The sequence below is a fragment of the Raphanus sativus genome, chromosome 3 (assembly GCF_000801105.2).
Source record: "Raphanus sativus cultivar WK10039 chromosome 3, ASM80110v3, whole genome shotgun sequence".
Lineage (NCBI taxonomy): Eukaryota > Viridiplantae > Streptophyta > Magnoliopsida > Brassicales > Brassicaceae > Raphanus > Raphanus sativus.
The window spans coordinates 23,721,754-23,743,077 of record NC_079513.1 but is presented as its reverse complement, the minus strand read 5'-3'; the positions used below and the strand labels follow the sequence as shown (position 1 = coordinate 23,743,077).

The 21,324-nt window shown below is 34.5% G+C and overlaps 3 protein-coding genes across 3 annotated transcripts; 1 reads left to right on the top strand and 2 right to left on the bottom strand.

The window, feature by feature from the left end:
• Positions 1-5,541: 5,541 nt before the first annotated feature.
• LOC108845811 (putative fatty acyl-CoA reductase 7) lies at positions 5,542-11,926 on the top strand. The gene is made up of 18 exons (XM_018618992.2): positions 5,542-5,704; positions 5,965-6,057; positions 6,196-6,299; positions 6,385-6,590; positions 7,095-7,195; positions 7,273-7,465; positions 7,559-7,720; positions 7,836-7,917; positions 8,023-8,289; positions 8,365-8,492; positions 9,595-10,286; positions 10,499-10,621; positions 10,711-10,857; positions 10,945-11,051; positions 11,145-11,203; positions 11,297-11,349; positions 11,584-11,644; positions 11,734-11,926. Exons 2-11 carry the CDS (start codon positions 5,982-5,984, stop codon positions 9,743-9,745), a joined length of 1,470 nt encoding a protein of 489 aa, XP_018474494.1. The 5' UTR covers positions 5,542-5,704; positions 5,965-5,981; the 3' UTR covers positions 9,746-10,286; positions 10,499-10,621; positions 10,711-10,857; positions 10,945-11,051; positions 11,145-11,203; positions 11,297-11,349; positions 11,584-11,644; positions 11,734-11,926.
• Positions 11,927-13,156: 1,230 nt separating this feature from the next.
• LOC108845819 (60S ribosomal protein L10a-3) lies at positions 13,157-14,639 on the bottom strand. Its single transcript, XM_018619004.2, has 5 exons — positions 14,506-14,639; positions 14,022-14,244; positions 13,769-13,934; positions 13,465-13,670; positions 13,157-13,368 (listed from the first exon to the last, which is right to left on the bottom strand). The coding sequence occupies exons 1-5, from the start codon at positions 14,508-14,510 to the stop codon at positions 13,315-13,317; spliced, it is 654 nt and encodes a 217-aa protein (XP_018474506.1). The 5' UTR covers positions 14,511-14,639; the 3' UTR covers positions 13,157-13,314.
• A 190-nt stretch (positions 14,640-14,829) lies between these two features.
• LOC108845807 (uncharacterized) lies at positions 14,830-20,791 on the bottom strand. Its single transcript, XM_018618983.2, is given in 18 exon segments — positions 14,830-15,453; positions 15,583-15,838; positions 15,971-16,028; positions 16,107-16,177; positions 16,288-16,353; positions 16,452-17,078; positions 17,160-17,225; positions 17,320-17,351; positions 17,354-17,407; positions 17,488-17,550; positions 17,738-17,829; positions 17,947-18,475; positions 18,556-18,695; positions 18,777-18,944; positions 19,260-19,528; positions 19,677-19,917; positions 20,002-20,308; positions 20,560-20,791. Coding segments are annotated over 17 exon segments (3,447 nt in total). The 5' UTR covers positions 20,283-20,308; positions 20,560-20,791; the 3' UTR covers positions 14,830-15,019.
• Between the last annotated feature and the right edge of the window lie 533 nt (positions 20,792-21,324).

Below are 21,324 nucleotides of genomic sequence, written 5' to 3'. Positions count from 1 at the left end.
TTTATTTGTCAGCTATTGTGAAAGTAAAGTTTGTATAACAATTTTCGATATAATTACAGATGACACAATTTTTTTATCTTTTTGTCTGTGCAAATAGTCAATAAAGGTTGTGTACATAAACATAAGGCAATATTGTTTGGATCTTTTTTTACTTATGATTTTGCAAAAATAGATTGAAGCTTCTAATGCAAGTGTATATAAGCATGCCTTTGATACCCTAGTCAACTGATATTTCAAATATAAAAACACTAGCTAGATAATGATTTAGTGTTTAAAAAAAAAGATGGAAATTTATGTCACGGTACGTAAGTCAAGTACCAGTTCGGAGGATAGAGGACAGTGAGTTTCATCTCCATGGCTAGTATATGCAGTTGCACCCCATATTTCCCTAAACTTAGTTGGGCTTAGGCACATATATAAATAGTTTAGGGACTACATACCTAACCCGTCATTAAGGGTTTCTCTAATCTAAAATCTATATATATAAAAAAGAGTTGAATCTCTCCTGCTGACACATCAGCATCCACGTCATAAATTAGAAGTCTCACGAGTTGACACATCAGATACGCACCGTATCACTTAAACTTTGTTCTCTCGAAATGGGCTTTGCAGTGGGCTTCGTCCAGCGCAAATAAAATGCTCTTCGGCACTAGGCCCATCGACACTGTTCTACGGAATCCCTAAACAGATGTTCTCCTTCGTGTTCTTCGTCTGTTTTCATTTGGCGCTGAGACTTTCTAAATTTTGTAACGGTGTTTGTGGTTTAATCTTAAATCGTCTTTATTCTCCATCCCACTACGAATCAACCTATTGCGCTCTTCGTCTGCTAGATCCTTATATATATAAACCTTCGATGCGTCGTTTCCGGCAAAATCTATAATCTTCCGGAGATCGCGATCTCTTCATCTCTCTGAAAAAGGCAGCGTCTTTTGGGGTTAGCAAGCTATTCATCGACGAGCATGTGAGGCCAGCGACCATTGGCATTACCCGGAGCAACCACAACTTCAAGCTTTCTGACTATACAATGTCCATACGCTTATGGGTATTCTCAAACCTTGGATATATTATCAAATATATAAGATACTCCAATTTTTCTTTTTCTTTTCCAGCTTTAAAGTACTCCAAATTTTGTGAGGCTCATAATCCGTTCGTGGAATATAATTATTTATTTTATGGTTATAGTTTAACTTGCAAATGTATGATTATAAATACAAACAAAAGTAATTTAAAAATATATATTATATTTTAACTATATTTTTGCAAATGAAATTTCTATAAGTTCTATATGTATTAATGCTTTTAAAAATATTAATAAACTTTAATATAAATATAAATCACTGTTATAGAATAACTTACAAAATCCAATCAAATGACATAGAAGATTAATCTTATTTCTTCTAAGAATAGGAATAGATGAAGTAGAATAAAAAAACTTATATGATGTATAAATCTTTATAATTACACATTGTGAATTATATAGATGATATAAAAGGGAAAAACATTGACAATATAAGTTAGATCAAATATAAATAAACAAATAAAACATATTTGGATATTCTCATTTCTAAAATAAAACTATACTGTATAGGAAAATTGGTCAATTGTAATAAAATTATGTTTTCATCAAACTAAAAACCCACAACAAAAAAATATAAATAATAATTATAATAGTATGGTCTCACAACATATACATCAAATAAAAATTAGAACACATCACATTAAAATAAGTATATATTAAATGTTAAACAAAATAAAAATAGACATTTTAAACTAAATATTTACAGTATACATATATAGATATAATTATGTTTAAATATTTTAAAAATATATAACTGGTCCGGATCCGGATATACATGCCTAAAATTTCAGTATCCAGATCTTAATGTTTTTAATTTGTATATTAGCCGTTGAAATTATTTTATAGTTCACATCCCGCCCGTAGGGCGGGCCGACCCTAGTTTTAAATATAAAACAGATAGATGAACCAATACGGAAACACCATCATGGGTTGTTAGGTGAAAGTGGTCCACATCAATAACTCGTTTTAGTATGTTGCGACCTTAATTAATCTTAACATATATACTGAGAAATGGGTCCACCCGAGACTCTTTGGCCACATATATAAATAGTTTAAGTTAGGAGTGGACATGCAGGTAGAGTTCAATTTCGATTTGATTTTATTCGAGTTTTTGATTTTTATGGACTAGAGAATAAAACCCATTGAGACATTTAGAAATTTTTGTTTGAATTCGGTTTGGATTTTTACAAATTTGATTTGAATTCGCTATGTAAACAAATTCAAAAAATCAGTTATACTTTGAAAGTTTCAAAATCCAGAAGATAAAATAATTTACAACATATAAGTTTAAATAATGTATGCTAAATATTTAAAATTAATATAAAATTATTTCAGTTTGAATATATGAGTGGAGAGAACTAATAGATATTTAGAGTATTTTGGTATTTTAAGTATTTTTGATTTTTTTTTTCTTTGGATATTTTTATATATTTTGAAGAAACTGAATATTTTAAATAATTTTGATATTATATATAAAAACAATTAGATATATTTAACTATATAATTGTGATTCAAAAAAATTAAATATTTTGGTTTTGATCAAATTCGGATGGACCCAGCTCTTAGATTACCAAAATTTTAGATCTATTTGGATATTTTACCAGTTTCTATTTGGTTTATCACAATCTTTTTAAAAATAGATTCAATTTTGTCCTTCCGAATGGAGTATTGTGCCCATCCTTAGTATAAGGCTAGAAATAACAATCTCAACCAAAACAAGTTATTTGATAAACTACCCAAAAACTTGTTTTCTAAATTAAATTTTTAAAAAATATTAAAGGAGTAAGCACTGTTTTCTAAATTGCCGGTATATCCATCAATTAGTGGACGCAGTTCTGTACATAACAAAAATAGTTTATAAGCTATTTAATAAAATTGTAAAAAATGCTAAATTTTATTTTTGATGACATCTCCTTAATTAATCTAATTTTATTCTCAATCTATTTAAATATATATATATATATATATATATTTTAATAAAATTGTAAAAAATGCCAAAAATATTTTAAGAAAAACTAAGATTTAGATTTCACAATTTAAATTTTTAAAAAATTAATCTTTGGATTTAGAACTAAATTTATAATTTAAATTTTTTAATCTTTGTTATTGATAGTGAGGTATATGAAATAGATTTTAGGGTTTAAGTTTAAAATCTGAAATTAAAGTTTGGAAACAGATTTAAAGGTTACATTTAAGATTTTGAGTTAAAAAAAGGAAATAAATAAATTTGGAGACTAGATTTATCATATAGGGTTTAGACTTTTGGGGGAGGTTGTTTGAAGTATATATTTAAAATATGAAGTTAAGCCTTTGAAAATATGATTTTAACTATTGAACTTTTTTATATATTGGAAATTAGTTCTATTAGGTATATTGCAGCAATTCAAGTTTTATATAAAGTGAAGGGTTTATTGTTTATAATTTAGGGGTTGGGTATAGTGTTTGGAGTTTAGAATTTAAGATTTGAGTTTAAGTTTTGAGAAAACTAAATTTTGAATTTAAATTTTAATTAAGGTTAAAATATGAAAAGATTAGAGTTTTAGAATTTATATTTAAAGTTTAGGGTTTAAAAGTTTATTTAAGGTTTACTTTAGGGTATCATAGACACGGACATTTTGTGGCTAAACCGTGACTAAGATTATTTTATAATAGAATAGACACGGTTTTAGCTACGTCTACATTTTGTGACAATTAGTCAGGATTATTTGTGGCAAAATCGTGTTTATAATTAGTCACCTTTTTAATATGACAGAAAACGTGATAAAAAAGTCACATAACAGACACGAATAGTCACATTTTTTCTTATTATCTTTATTCGTGACAATTGGTGACTATTCAATGACTAATTCAAGAAAAGTCACTACCTGTCCTGACTAAAATGTGGCTATAGACCATTTTTCTACTAGTGGTGGATTTGTCCTGATCCTTTATATAATAGTAGAGATTAATTCTTATAGTTTTGCTGTGGATATTTCTCATCAATATCATCCCTCACGTTTAGACATCTAGGTCTGAAGCGTAGATAATGTGAGAATAACATCAGGTCCAGCATCGGTATATAATAGTAATAGTTGTAATAAATTATGTCAAAAAATCTTATCGCTCTGATACTATGTTAGATTTATGTTTAATTATGAGTTTCCAATTTAAAACTAATTGGCTAAGAGTGGATTTGTCGTAACCTTTCATATAATAGTAGATTAATTCTTATAGTTATGATGTGGGATATTTTATTGATGATGAAAGAAAACACAAGATTATTCGCGAGCTGAATGTTGAAGAGCGTTTTTTTTTTTTTTTTTTTTTGAAGAGCGTTGAAAAGCGTTGATTATTTCGCCTTTCGGTGATAAAAGAAAACAAGATTATTTTCTCCGAAACAGGAACAAAGAAAAGCATAGTACTCCGTTATGAATTATTTATTAGGTTGAAACTTTCTAGATAATTGCGTGCTCGTGTCGTGGGGTTTTGCAATAACGAATTTGCATTAAAAATGTCAAACAAGTTGCGTGAGCAGTATGTGACTATGTGACAAGAGAAATGGTTATGAAGACTTGAGAAAAATATTTTCTCGGAGTATAAATAATTAATGTTTTAAATTTTGTGTTTATTTTTGAAAGATTAATGTTTTAGATGATAGTTAATACATTTGTATTTATTATTAAAACATTAAACAATTGTAAGAATAACCAAAATGATTAACAAAATAATTTATTTGTTATTTTTAATGTGTGAAATGGCTAAAACATGGACCATTTTGCATCGAGAGAGAATAAGTACTAGACTAATAGCTAATCGGCCCAATCGAACATTGAATTCATAGCGATCGTCGAAACGTTTGAGGCTTGATGGATCACCATGCTTAGGGACGGTTAATCTGACCAACTATATCAAGACATGTCTTGTCACTGACCCTTCCGGTTTCATCGCTAAAGGTAATTCTTTGTTCAGTACTCTCCGTTGCTCATGTAATGCAAGAAATCAACCGAGTAAACATTAGAGCAACTTTATTTATAATAATTTCACTCGTGTAATTCGTGAATAATATTAAGATACAAAGATAATTGAGCTATAGTTATCAGATTGATTGATAAAACAAAGATATTATCTAATAAAATAACAAATGGTGAAAATGTAACGAATAAAAGAACTGACACAAAACAAAAATGAGATTGGTTGCACTCAAAACCAACAAGTGAAGGTAGCCCTTCAAACATGCGCTTGTCAGAAATGCAAGCAAATTTCCTTTCGAGAGGTCTCCTTTTTGGTCGCTAACTACTACATTTTAAAAAATTTGCTTTTGGTAAGAGACAAAAAGTTTGGTAGGAATTGAATTTTTGATAAAGGAGTAACTGAAGGTGGTTATTGGTTGGTTGTTGTTGGTGATGAAGTTGTTGCAAATGGGAAGCATGGGCAATTAGTTGATTAACTCGAACATGATCTGAATATAAAAAGATTTTTAATAGCAAGAAGATTTCGAACTACTAAAGAGAGAGCGAGAGAAACTACTAGCATATATCGAAAGGCATCGTATTCTTCGATAATATACAAAGCCTGATGGCATTGCAGAGTTCTTCAATAATATTTTCAGTAGGTCTCGAATTTGGCGAATGGAATCGATTATTACAGGTACGTCAATCCTAACATGAGGTTCTTGATAGTAAAACTGATTTAAGAATCAATTTTTTTTTTTTAGTATTAGTTAATTTCAACTTGGAAGGGTGTATTTCATCACGTTTTACTTGTTTAATAGATATTGAATTAGATTAGGTTGGTGCTATAAATTATATATAAATGTGTTATATATAGTGCTACGTACGGATAGCTAGGATCACACATTCTCAGCAACTAATTAAACACTTCATACTTCCTCTTTGTTCTTCATTTAGGTTTTTGAGTTTCAACTATGGAACCAAGTTGTGTTCAGTTTCTTGAGAACAAGACAGTTCTCGTCACTGGCGCATCCGGTTTTCTTGCAAAAGGTAATAATCTTTATACTCTCATATACCATGATATATCAGCAGTTGAATATATTTCGAGCTTGAATCTTTTTAATGGAAATTATTTACCACTAAGTTTGTCATTAATTGGAATTTATTGTTCATCAAAAATTTTAACAGTTTTCGTGGAGCGAGTTCTGAGATTGCAACCAAACTTGAAGAGGCTTTATCTCCTCGTAAGAGCATCCGACAACAAGGCCGCGAAACAACGGTTACATAATGAGGTGTATTTACACACACGTATAACCAATTTTTTCGTTAAATAATTCATACAAATTATATTTTCTTGTTTGATTACTTTGTAAACAGGTTTTTGAGAAAGATTTGTTTAGGGTGTTGAGAAAGAATGTTGGTGATGAACGTCTAAACGCCTTAATATCAGAGAAAGTTGTTCCTGTTCCGGGTGACATATCACTGAACAACATGGGACTGAGTGATTCTAATCTCTTACAAGATATGATGCAAGAGATCGACATCATTGTGAATTCTGCTGCCACCACGAGATTCGATGAAAGGTATACACATTTACTTAATCGGTAAAAGAAAATTATTAGATGTGGATGTTCCACATCGTGTAAACATAGTGTCTTTGGATAATATATATGAGTATGGGCAATCTTTCACTTTTGAACTAGCTTTTGGGTGTGCATTAGGTCCATCACTAATATGGTATCAGAGCCCATGGTAAAAATCCAACAGATGATTTCACATATAAATAGTTATCTACGTATTTAGCCTGTAAAAATAGCTAATCTTGCAGTGGTATTTCCGAGATGTTGGGCTTGGACTGTTTCCGTTGGACCGTTTCTCACCCACATCTCGAGAAGGGCTATTAGATGTGGATGTCCCACATCGTGTAAATATAGTTTCCTTGGGCAATACATGTGTATGAACAATTCTCCACTCTTGAGCTAGTTTTTGGGTGTGAGTTAGGTCTATCACTAATAAAAATGAAAAACATATATCTATATATTGTTATTGCCATATTGATTAGCTTTTTATTTTTGTATTTGAAAAAGATATGATGTTGCTCTTGGAATCAACACACTTGGACCTCTCAATATCCTTAACTTTGCTAAGAAGTGTGTGAAACCGCAATTGCTTCTTCATGTCTCTACAGGTGAATCATTAATCGAAACCTTTTTATATAAATCATGTCTACCAGCATGGTATAAAAATATTTGTTTTCTTTTCCAGCTTATGTTTGTGGGAAAAGATCCGGGCTCATACTAGAGAAGCCTTTTGCTATGGGGGAAACTCTCAATGGAAAAAACAAGGTAGACATCGATGCGGAAATGCGATTGGTAGACCAGAAATTGAAACAACTCAAGAAACTAGGTTATTCGGAAGAAGAAACCAAACAAGCCATGAAAGATCTCGGATTGCAAAGGTACCGTTTGTGTACCAGTTGAAATGCCAAAATTAGAAACTTGATATATACTGTATAAAGTAACTTAACTGAGGCATATATAATGTTAATTAGGGCAAAGCTTTATGGATGGCCAAATACATATGTCTTCACGAAAGCAATGGGAGAAATGCTTCTTGGATATTGTAGAGAATCTATGCCTATTGTAATTATACGTCCCACAATAATCACAAGCACTTTCTCCGACCCATTTCCTGGTTGGGTTGAAGGTATAAAGTAAGTTATCACTGACCTACTTTATCATTTCAAGTTGATTGTTATTTATTTTTTCATCCAAGTATTTGATTTTATATTCTTACACGACTTCTTTGTGGTTATTGTATATATGAAGAACCATAGACAGTGTGATTGTTTCACTCGGAAAGGGACTGCTAAAGTGTTTCCTTGTTGATCATATGGCAGTATGCGATCTTGTAAGCTTACTAAGCACATCACACTAATAATATTATAATACATGTAAAATAAGATTCTATTTTTACTAGCTCGATTCTAATATGAAAATACATGTATATAACAAGATACCCGTCGATATGGTGGCGAACGCTATGATTGTGACCGCAGCAGAACATTCACGTGAGTCAGGGAGTCATACCATATACCATGTCGGCTCATCTTACCGGAACCCAGTGATGTATAAACAGATTTATGAAATTCTTAATCGTTTTTTCATGGAAAGCCCTCTGCTCGGTCGCAATGGTTTGCCTATTGTCCCAAACGTTACAATATTATCCACAATGGCTAGCTTTCGTGTCTACACGAGCCTTCGTTATAAATTACCTTTACAGGTATACATTTTTATATGAAGGGCGGTAATATTAAAATGCATTCTCTCATATTAATTATATTTTTTTTGTTTTCAGATATTGCGATTACTTAGATTAATTTTTCCATCGCAACTCGGAGAGAAATATGAAGTTCTCAATCGTAGATTAAATATAGCGATGAGAATGGTGAAACTTTACAAGCCTTATGTAATCTTCAAGGGCATGTATGTACCTATATAACTCTCACATTTCTTCCAACTTTCCATTTTTAACATTAGTTTTCATTGGAGTTATTCTTGGGTTCACCCCTAAAGTGAACTTAGAGGTTCACTCAACTAATAAGAATCACTCATTTCACGTACAATTGATATTTTTTAAATAAGGAAACAAAATATTGTCAAGTTATATTATATTTTAAAATAAATAAAATAAAAATAAATAAAAATAATAGTAGTTATAAAAAATGATTTAAAAAAATATATTTTAACATTTTCAAAAAATAAAATAAACCCTGAACCCTAAATCATAAACCCTAAACCCTTGAGTATACCCTAAACCCTTGGATATATGCTAAACCCTTGGATAATTTTAAACTCTAAACCCTAGACTCTAGTATATGCAAAAGAAATTTAGATATTTTAACGCCTTCATCGAAATACTAAACCCTAAATCATAAACTCTAAACCCTAAACTTTTGGATAAACCCTAAACTCTTTTTCGGATTAAGGATTTGGTATTTTTAAGATTTAGTGTTTAATATTTTTAATTTAAATTTTAGAGTTTAGGTTTAGTGTTTTGATGACGGATTTAAAATATTTTTAATCTTTTTTGCATATATTATTATTTTTATTTATTTTGACATTTTTATTTTAAAAACATAATATAACTTGATAATATTTTGTTTCCTTATTTAAAAGATATCAATTGTGAAATGAGTGATTCCTATTGGTTGGGTGAACCTCTAGGTTCACTCTAGAGATGAACCCAAGAATAATTCTTTTCATTGGTAAATGGTAAGGATATATACATTATCGATTTTTTAGTATATTTTATTTTGTGGTTGCGCGGGCATAATTTAAAAAATGATATATAAAGACCTAGTTAATACACGTACCTATTACTTGTGAAAGGCTTAAAAATTTTTATAAGCTAATGCTTTATTATTTTGAATATCATAGCAAAATAGCAAATGTATGATTGCAAATCACATCAGATGCTAGTTTTCTATTAATTTTAATAAATTTAGTTTCAATAAAATATACTATTTGTAGTGTCATTGTTATTTATGTTCTTTTTTATGCCTAATACAGTATGTGTTAAATACAGATTCGATGATAGTAACCTGGAAAGACTACGAATCAAGAATGAAGGCACAGAGATAGATAAACTGATCGGCTCCACCTTATGCATTGATTGGGAAGATTACTTTACGAATATACATATCCGTGGCCTTATTGCACACGTACTCAAGAAATAAACTTCACATACAATTATACTACTATAGAGCAAATTCTATAGACAAGCTTGTGTTAGACTACTATATACTATTAAACTTAGACGAATAAAATATTCATAAACATTCAGAATTTTGTGTGACGTGCTATCGAATTATACATCTATATTAATAAAGCTGACATGAAACTCTCCACAAGCCTCCACCTCAGCGTACCCTCTTCCTTTTCACGCCACGTGTCGTTCTATATTTCTTTTATTCTTCTTCTTTAACGCGCGACGCTTCTCTCGCGGATGGTTTTATTATGGGTTTAGTGTTTTCAATTGATTAATGCACTGGGTTCTTATGTCTTTTTCGCAAAGCAGGCCCATATGTAGTTAGGGTTTGTTTACGATGTTGGAGATGCATAGTTTCATCGGCGTGTCTCTTCGGATCTCCCATCTCCGATCAACGCCAGTGTAACGACAGCAGTTATTGTCTATCCCATGCTTTAATCACAGCGTTGAAGTCATTTGCACCACTCCTCCCACTCTCTTGCATTTACTCGGCATAAGCATACTCCAAGGTAACCGATTGAAGCTCACCCTATAAATATGTTTGTTTCCTGTGATGAACAGTGTCACTTCTTGTCAACTTCATAACAAAACACTTCATCACCCAGATATGTATGAACGAAGCTTAGATAAACAAAATTATAAATTTTAGTTTACAGGTTTCGATTTTTCCATAACCTTTTTCTTAGTGCATGTAAGAAATCATTTTTTTCATACCCTGCAGATGATTTTGACTCATTAACATGCTGATGATGTACTCGGATTATATATGTTTTGTGCAACCGTTTAGTCCTACCAATGATATATCTTTCTCTCCGATCTTCGTAAGCCACCGTTCTATGGACATGTAATAATAATATCTTCGTAATCTTTGGAAATTCAGCTTGAATTTTTAGATTTTGAAGCTGTAATGATTATGTTCTTTTCTGAAAACAGCCTGCTGCGAAGTTCATGTATCTGGTCTAGAAGAACTTAAAGGAAGCCAAGATGTTAGGAGAGTAAATACAGCTGTATATGAGAGTAATCAGAGAAGATTGTGAGAAGTCATTTGTAGCTTCAAACTTATCATTCACGCCACTTCAAGTAAGTTTCTCAAAGCCTCTGTAGAAATAGATAATCATATCTCCCTACTTGATCTATCTGGAGACTCTAATCTTATTTACGTTTTAGAGGATGCATGGAGAATACTATGTCTGTCTTTGTTTGTTTCTTGGAGAAACAATCCATAGTGGCTTATGTCTCTGATCTGTCACCTTCTTCTTCAAGCACTGAGTATGGTAATTGCAACAAAGTGCTTAGAGTGTGTGTGTGTGTGGTACTGATGTTCTCAAACAAGATAACTCAGACTCTGTTGCTGTTGAATTATATAGTTATATCAAAATCTGCTGGTGCACAATTGGATCTCCTTATCTTGGATACAATTTATAAGGTAATACATATCATCCGTGTGCATCGAAGTTTGATTTGCTTATGTTTACTTTAGTCTGATGATTTCACATTCTCTATTTTATCCTAACTGCAGAGAGGATCCCACGACACTCGCTTATCTTTCCTGCAGGTTAGCTTACTTTGGAGGTGTGTTTTTTTATATATTTAAATGGTTTATATCTAGGTAACTTATGTTTTCTATAGACATAGACAATCAAAAGACTTGAGACCGAAAAGGGCTTTTTAGTTGGAATGACGCCCAAATTTGATCACCTCAAGGACACAGATGACAAACACTTAATTACATCATCTATCTGAAGAAGCCCTACATAAAAAGATGAGGAATTCTTATTTAATTGTTGCAATATTTGGTTTTGGTAGGGATTTCAGTAAAGCTTGCGCATGATGGCTAGATAGTCCCAATTGATCGATCTATGAAGAGGTAAAAAAAACATCACCTTGCATTTCTTATTTAGAAAACCAAAAGTATTACCTTTGTTGGTTTCACGTCTGGTACAATAATCTCTTTAGGCTGAATATGAGAAGATGAGGATGCTTGTGTGGGCCTTTTTGTCTTAAGATACAAAGGGAGCTGGAGAAAAAAATGGCAAAGGGTTTTCTCGAAGATACACTAAAAGTTATTCATTGTTTTGAACTGTCTAAAGTCGGGATGTTTGTGTCGTTGTCAAATTAAAGTTTAGTATTTAACCATTGCTTTTCAACTTTTGAGTTTTCTTGCAAAATATACATGCTAAAACAAAAACAAAAACAAAATAAAGAAAATCAGTTTATCTTAATACTACTTTATGCTTGAAATTTCGAATTATATCAGTGATTACTATCCGTTGGTCCCATCAAGTTAATTATTAGGAGGGTTTATTTTTTCAAGAGACCTTTGACTTTCAAGTAACTAATATTTCTAAAAGCTTTTAAAAAAATTCGTAAACCAAAACGCACATATAATATCACCCTACTAAACTTTCAAACTATAAATCATTCACCGAGTGAAAGATATAACCCAAAACCTTGGAAATATCTCTTACTATCAGCTCGGCAAACAATTCCATACGATCCTACAAACACCCAAAAGAACATAGCATTTTAACCTAATAACATCATACATTTCTCTAATTAAAAATACGATCCACAGCCAAAACAAAAAAAAAACATTATTAACAATCAAATAAGGTTCATCACCCCGCGCGAAGCGCGAGAAAACCACTAGTGTTATATATAGTATACCACACAGTCATATGATTTTGATGTTTTCCTTTATTTCTATAAAAAGAGTTGTATACAAAAACCCCCTGAATTATATTTAATCAGTCACTTGAATGGTCTTTTTCTTATTAAAAAGGAAGAAATTGTAATTAATATTGTATATTATATAATATCTTTTAAAGGAATTAACATTCTCCTGGAGTGTGAGCCGAGAGAAGAAACATGTGACCACTGACCACCATTGCGGATTTAAAGGGTTCTTTCCGGTCAATGCTTCCGACCACTGACAAGAAACGAACCATGAAGTGTTTTGCAAAGCGCTTGGGAGGTCCTAAGCAAATCTGTGCTCACAAACACAGCTTGGTTTCTCAATTGGTTGAAGTACAAATACGACTCCAAATTTTATAACTACGTCAAACCCACTTTCCTTCACTCCTCTCATCCCTCAAACAAACCGGAGACAATGTCCGAAACATTATCAGGGAACTGGAGACCGTTGACTTTCCAGGGAAGGTTTTGGATCCCATGTGATTGATAAACTCGAAGACGTAACTATTCATATGTTATATTGTTTACGTGAATCTAAGTATAATATACAGAAGAAAAAAAAAAACAAATTATGAAGTTTTTTGTTCGTGATATAAAATCATTTGACACATTATATAACGATAATGATAACGAAATATTAAATTTTGAAAACTTAAATGAAAAAAAACACTAACAAAAATAGCAATAATAGAAACAAAATTGTCATTTAAGAAAATCTTGATCCTACCAAGTAAGGATTCTGGAAGTAAACCAAAAAGAAGAAAGCTCACGACAGAAATGAAAATCAAATCTAATCTCAGCCTTTGATGATACATTAAGAGAAACTTTGAGATAATAATAATCTTAGAACACACGGTTAGGTGGACCCATTGTGCTCTTCAAGTACAAACACCTCACCTGCAAAACAAGGAGAAACTCTATGAGTCAGACACACAAGCAAAATGTACAGAGGATGGTGGAGGAAAATAAATAAAAAAAAGATTTTCTACTAACGTTTTGCCAGTTCTTCTTCAATAGTGAGACGAGGAAGTTGACGCTCATCTGAACATTCTGAAAGATCTGCTTCTCCTCCATGTCAAGGTTCCCAACGGCGACACCCATGCAAAGAACCTTCTTGAGCTGGAACTTCACTGTTGCCTTTGTCTCGTTCACTTTGGCTTCCAAAGACTCTTGGTGGCTAACAAGAGTTGGGAACTTTCCTGTTCGTTTGTTATTCAAAAAAAAAAAAGTCAAGAATACAAATCATAATAACAATATGATAAAACAAATGATTATTAAGTTAACAGCTTAAACATGCCTGCCTTGTTGAGACCAGGACCAAGAAGACGAGGAATCTGTTTGATAACGGATTCAGAAGCAAGGAAAGCATGGAACTTCTTTGCTAGCTTCTTAACAAGCTTCTTGTTCTTGTTCAGCTTCTTAAGTGCTTCCACATCCATAGACTCTAATCCAATCTTCTCAGCCTATGTAAAACAACCAAAACCCCTTCAAAAGTTTAACACTTTATATCTACACACTACCAACTAGCTTAAAAAGAGTGAAAGGCTAACCTCTTCAACGTGCTGGGCATCACCGAGCATGCAAATCTTCATCTTAGGCCTTGGGATGTGAGGCAACTTGACGGAACCGCTGAAACGCTTGTCCTTTTGAGGGTCGTAGTTCTTAAGACCAATCTGGAGTTCGATGGTCTCGGTGAACTTGCGAGGCTTTGTCTCCTTGCAGTGAGTGATCATGGCGGATATCGCCTCTCTCACGGCTTCACTCTGGAGCTTACTGCCATCATTCCAACAACAAAAAAAAATCAAAACTTTCAATAACCTAAAACACTTTATGTCCTAATGAAAAGTGATGACTTCCACACAGACACACACACAATATAAAGGTCAATACTTTTCTTTGTAATAAAGATTCAATTTTTCACCTAAGCTATCTATGATTCCAGTGGCAGCTACTACTAGCATACATACTAAGATGATTCTAACGAATGAAACAAGAAAGAAAGAAATGAAAACCGAGTTTTGAGCAGACACAAACCTCATTTTGGCTTACTTCCTGAGATGCTAAGAGAACGGCATGAGAAGGGGTTTGAGTAACTTATATGAACCACAGAACACAGAAGCAAGAGAGGAGAACGAAACCCTAGCCCATATTACTTCACCCAATTAAAAGCCCATTTTCATATTTTAGGCCCATATGAATATACAATTACTGTAGTCAGAAATCTTCTGAGCATTTTTTAAAGAGATCTTTTTTAAACAAACTGTATTAGCCCTTTTTATCTGAAAGTTTGAACTATCAAAATGTTTCAGATGTTATTTTTCGAGAAAAATATTATTCCAAAGGGTTTGGAACTATTAATAAATCAAAGAAATACTATTCTTTTGAAAAATGGAAATACATTTATACTAGATCATAGTTTAGTACTCGCCTTGACGGCAGATAATCACTATTCAGTACAAATATACAACTTAAGAAATTAAATTTTTTACTTATGATGAGGGTATGCATCAGCTCAATTCATCTCTCTGTGTCGAGTATGTTCCTCCTTTTATCCAAACATGAAAGAGAGATCATCCATAGGAACTTCATCAAGCCCTGCTGTATCAATATCCTGAAGACCCTCGAACCAGTTTCCTATATCTGCCTGCTCATCCATTTCCTCTAGATCATGGAACGCTAGCTTTGAGAAATCTATTGGAGCTTCCTCATCTACTGCTGCTGCACCATCTCCAGAGACACCTCCTCGGTTCGACGTGCCTCTGCTTATAGGACCTGTTGGGTGAGTTGTTGTTGTTGTCGATCTTGATTGGTTTTCGTTGTTCTTGCTGTTGTTGTTCTTTTCTTGGGGTTTCGGTTTGTTCTTGTTCCTAAAACCTCCTCCACTAAGAACCGCGCTATCTATACTCGTTGTCACTTTGGAAGAAGCGCATCCAATAATGTCGTCTACCAATGCTTCTCTCCTCTTTGTACTAGACACTGCACCTACAAAAACACCCAATTAGCTCAAATCATCCGACAAAAGGCTTAAAGCGTAACTGCCATGCCATATCAGAAGAAACTGTTGTAAAGATCGACTCTCGAATCATCATCTAAAGTTAAGATTTTGCGTACCTGAGCCCTTGGCCTCGGTCTGGTTATTAGAAGGTTCATTGAGCGTGTTACTGGCAGTTCCAGAGCCGCCGTTTTCTGATGATTTTGCATCGTTGCTGGGAGATGAAAACATTATGTCTTGAAGCGCAGGATCAGCAAAACAGCTAAGCCCAGTTTCTTCGAACTTGCGACACCTGGCAAGTGTCCGCTTGATGAACGCCAGTGCCACTTGTCTTGTGACCTTGTGGACTTTCAATGCTTTATTTCCACGGGATGCCTGTTTTTAGAGTTTACATCCATAAGGTAACCTCGTATTCATATATATATATATATATATATATATATATATCCGACAACGTTTCATTCAAGTTGATTATGATAAAACGCAAGTGTTCACTAGCTTATTTACCATTCTTTTCTTGTGAGCTGTTTCCACTAGCTGGTCCATAGCAAGCTGCTCAGTTTTCCTGCATGTAAGTCTGAAACCTTAGCAAAAATAACAGGGTAAGCTGGAAAATAATAAATCTGAAGAAGTCAGCCCCAACCTTTTCTCAACATCTTTCCCCTTCTGAATGCTAATATTTAGCTTCTCCAGCTTTTTCTTCTTGTTTCGGATCTATTATTAGTCAGAACATAGAATATGATAAATATTCAACGGGAAACAAACAAAAACTCTTCCTAGTGACATAAACGATACAAAGCATGAATTATTTGTTTTGCCTTTACCTGCTGATAAATGCCTTCCTTCAACTCCATAACATCTGTGCTCATAGTTTCTTCAGCCAGATCAGGCTGCGAATAAACAAAAATGGAAATAAGTTAAAATGCTAGAGTAACACGTTTTTTCTCTTTCCATTAGCTCATGTTCTTTTACTGGAGAAAAAACCTACCATGGCCTCAGGGAACACACCAATGCTCTGTAGTTCCAGAAGAAGTCGCTCATCCAAAGACATAAGCTGATACTGTGTATCAGATACTGAGAAGTTGGGAACGTTCACTTCCCTAGCTTGGAACTGACCCAGGCTATTTAAATATGTCTCACCGCCGCCGAGTGCAGCATCCGCATGTGAAATATAATCATCCCCAGTCCACTGTTCATTGCTATGGACAGATATAGACATGCTACCATTTCTGAGTGGATTAGACACAACACTCCTCTCACTGGAAAATCTGTCAAATAAACAGCTCTTGGGGGTCTGAAAATCCGACTCTACTTCAAATTCCATTCTGTCTCTCTCTCTGAACTCGGTGTCGATATAGGTACATGAACCAGAGTGAGAATCATCACTAGCATAATGAAGAGACAGGTTCTTCCCTCCGTTGAATTGTACAACTTCTTCTCCATCATCTTCCTCGATTAAGGCGGAAAGTACCCTCTTATACAACGGAGTACTCTCATTCAACTTTCTCATGTCCAATCTCTCAAATGAAAGATCAGATATACATGACGACGCTGGACCTGAATAGTCAAAAACTCCCTCACCAGGGCGATGTGGTGCTTTCGGCAATTTGATACCCTGAAATAGGAGTCTACTTTCAGATAAAGTAAAAAGGCTATAAAACTAGACATTGCTGCATAAGTTTACAATGCAACTTACCATGATGGCATAGCCATCTAAGATTGCCTCTGACAGAGATTCATCGAGTTCTTCTGCAAAATTCAGCTGTTTTGTTTTTGAAATCACAAGTTAACGAGTGTTTGAGTTGGCACCCTAGAAGGAAGTCACATATATTATATTACGGTATTTTAATTATTACCTGATCTTTTATGTTTTGCATGTCATCTGCGTGATGGCAGCAAAGATGTGGTCCATCTTTTTCCAAAACTTACCAGAACAAGCAAGATCTACAAAAAGGATATTTCGAGTTAAAAGAAAACTTATTGCAATAATATTTGAGAGACAAGACATGTGGAAGGATGAGTACTCGTTGCCTTCCGTGCTGAATTAGCTGCTGCAAAAATATCTTCACGATCATCATCAGATTCACCTGAAAAGCCAAAAAAAAACACTACCTTAGAAATTAAATACCTACTTTTGTACAAACCTAAAATATTCAGGGTAAATCCTGTTCAGGATATATGTAGCACTTCACAGAATTTAATTTGATAATACACTACGATAACAGTAAATATTGTAAACGACTAGACCTCGAAGTGCCAAAAGGATATGAATACCTGTAATATCTGGAGTGGAAATCGAATTTGAGACACGCCGCGTAGAAGGTTTACGATCTTTAACCTTTTTCGCTGGTGGACGCCCACATTTGCTATTCAGAGAGAGAGGTAGAATGTTGGTCTCTCGTATTTTAAGCTTTATATATGATATAATACTTAGAAGGTATAAGAAAAAAAAAAGAAAAAGAACTGAATTAGGCATAAATCACCTTCGATTCTTATCTGAAGCAATCTTGACATTGTGCAGAGGCTTCTCTAGTGTTAGATTCTCTGACTTAACCATCACAGGATGAAAGCCAGGAGTTGTCAATGACGAAACACTTTCACTCTTCCCTTGCTTCCATGCACCACCTCCTTTATGACTCGTTTGCATTTTATTTTTCCTTACAGGAAATAACGGTGACCCTGTTTTAGGAGTTGGGAACAAGTCGCCACTCGCAAGAGCACGATCTCTTGTTTTGTTGTCTCCAGCCCCTGAGTCCTCGCTTTCAGAGAAACCATACGGCGATGAAGCATTCTTCAGCTCCCTTTTCATTCTTAAAGGGCTACTATCAACAACTGAGAGTGGGCCAGTGGTTCCAGGAGATGCTCTAGGACTAAAATCAGATGCAGCAAAACCTTGAGCAGAGAGCTTGCTTTCAGCATGCTTGATAACAGGCGGAACTACATTTGTTCTTCTCGTTCGAGAATTTTTAGGTCTCTGGCCAACCCATTGAGCCATTGCATGCGCAGATGAACCTGCTGGCAATTGAAGATTTAGATTGTTTCTCATAAACATAACAATAGTATATTTAGACAGCACTTAGATTGCCTCTCACCTTGTGATACTCCAGATGGAGGCTCGACTTTGATTGAAGAATCAATACCCATAACGACTGCTGTTCTTGGAGCCCTAGAAACATTTCCTTTCAATATTGCAGTAGAGCTGTTTGTGGGGCTATCATTCTGTAAGTTTCTCCTGGATAGGCAAAATAGTGCATTTTATCAGTAAATTAACGCAAAATATATAAACAAATTAAAACGTGAGGTATCTTCTCACTTATTGTTTCCCTTGTCCATAAGCCTCTGCTCAGCAAGTACTGACCGGTCCCTTGCTATGGAAACAGTCTCCAACTCATTCCTGGATACTCCACCCATACATGGACTCTCTGGCTCAAATGAAGACTCAAGCCTGTTAATTCCACTCACACCGGTGGAAGATTTCAATCTGCAACAGATGAGCCACGTTGTGATTTCTTTGTGAATGAAAGATATGCAAGAGGGATCAATCCGGAAAACTATACATATAACAGTATCTTGCAACAAAATTCTCCGGTATCCAACATAATGAAGTCATTTTGCTAAAGTGAAATCCTGTTTAAGTGAGTAACCTAATATTGATAATCTCTGGCAATAACTTACGAAACTCATTGACAATATAAACATGTAGAATATCATAAAACGATTGGATCTTTCAGGTCCAGTTAAGGTCCTTGGACCAGAGAATCCTCAAAACGGTTTTCAGTGTTTTATGCCTAGTTACCTGAAATTTTGGGTGTCACAAGAACGCAACTTAGAGTCAACTGTCGGCTTTGGCTGCATGACACGTTGATCAGAATTATTCATAACTCTATTGCCTAGAGTTGCAACTGACCGCTTCCTTTTCATTTTTGTCTCCCACCCTTCACCACCAACAGGCAACCTGCGTATCTTCTCCTCTATTCGCACTGTTTCCCCAGGAATACTTGGAGGTGAATCAGAGCCCCTTTCTATAACCTGCTGCCGCGCAAGAGTAGAAACCCTACCATCCCCCTGAAAGTAGTAACATGCGAAGCCATTAAACAACAATCAAGCAAAATAATCAAATGTACGTCTTCAAAAGCCGCCTAGCATGGAGTAAACAATCTTCTAACCATTTATAAACATCATAGACATATTAAACTGGGATTTAGATACAAACCCGCACATCTCCAACTGGGGTACGAACACGCTTGTTCAATCCGAGCATCTTTTTTCTCTCCTCAGATCTCTGAGCCATACTGTCTTGTGTTCTCGGAACCTGGTTTCTGATCTTATCCAAGTTAGCTGCGTCCATCCTTTCACCAGGGGATATATCATTCCGCCGCCGTTTCTTTGAACTGAACGTCTCCGCATATTTGTCCAGCTTAAATATGGATTCACTTAGCTTCTTCACTAGATCCCTACAAGATAAGTAGATATCCCCAATAAAGAATAATCATTAACCAAGAAGTTGTCGTTTTAGTAAACAGCCTAAACACACATACCCGGCCTCTCTGGAAGTAACTTGTACACTTTCTTTGAAATGCCTGAGCTCCTCTGTTGCCACAGGAGGAGAAGGTTTAGGATGGGACATTCCAAAAGAAGAATCTTCTGATGAAGCCCTACTAGGAACGCCGAGAACCCTCCTAAGCTCTCCTGAGAGAGGATAGCTTTGATGATTGCCTAATCTGATCGGTTCCAAGGTTAAGACTTGTGATAAATTAGGGGTATCAGAAGAGGATCCTACGGTACCCCTGCTCAAACTGTTACCAGATCCTAGCATCATCCCCCCCCTTCGTGACTTCGTCTACTCTAAAAAGAAAAGTAATGTCATTTCTTCACCACAAGGAAGCAATTACAAAAGGAAAAAAAAAAATATAAACTTTTCAAACAACTAGCAAGTTCAGGTAAAAGCCTACTCTTATTGCAACACAGAGGACGCTAGCAATGTAAGGGGAACTCTAAAATAGCAACAGTGAAGCAGTTTTGCGAAAACCACTTCATTAATAATAAAAACAACGCCTTTTTCTTAAGAATCGACGATAAAAGTCTAATAATCTCACCTTTGCACACTAATCCCAAGCCATGAATCAAACCCTAAAATAGAAACTGCAAAACCCTAGAATCGCGGAGAAGAATCAAAACACGGAATTGAGAGGAAGCTAAGCGTAATTGGGACAAGACGAAGCCTTTTGGATACTGATCTCCGCTTGGAAAATTTTCAACGAAGGTCAAGGAAGCTTGTGGTTGGATTGGATTGGATTGGTAGACAAAAAAAAAGTAATCAAAAATCCGTTTTTTTTTTTTGAGTCTCTCGGTTTCTTATTGGACGAGTTTTTCTTGCGTCCACTATAGATTCCGTGTTCTTTATGGCAGATGATGTCGTATTGTCGTTTACCGTTGACCGGTGTGGCATTTCGGTTTAATTTTCCGGTTCGATTTCATTTTAAATGCTTTCTCGTATATTTCTGTTCTGAGAGCTACTTTCTTTTCTTTTTTTTTCTTTTAAAAAAAAAATAAAAAATTATTCAACCCGATAACAGGAATTCAGTTCCGGTTACAAGCACGATTTGAACAAAATTCCTAAATCAGCCTATTACATCATAGTTTCGCCCACCCATTGAACCCGACACGTTCCATTATTCTGCTTTAAGCATCCGCAGGACTCAGTTGCTGTTCTCAACCATTGGTGATGACTCCGAAAATGTGAGGTTCTCTTCGTTTAACTCGGATGTCAGGATTTTCCGAGTCGTCTTTGCCGTAGCTAGCTTCCGAGGAACTTTTCGTAACTCATAACCATCCCTGCCGATTAAGCGCTATACGGTAAA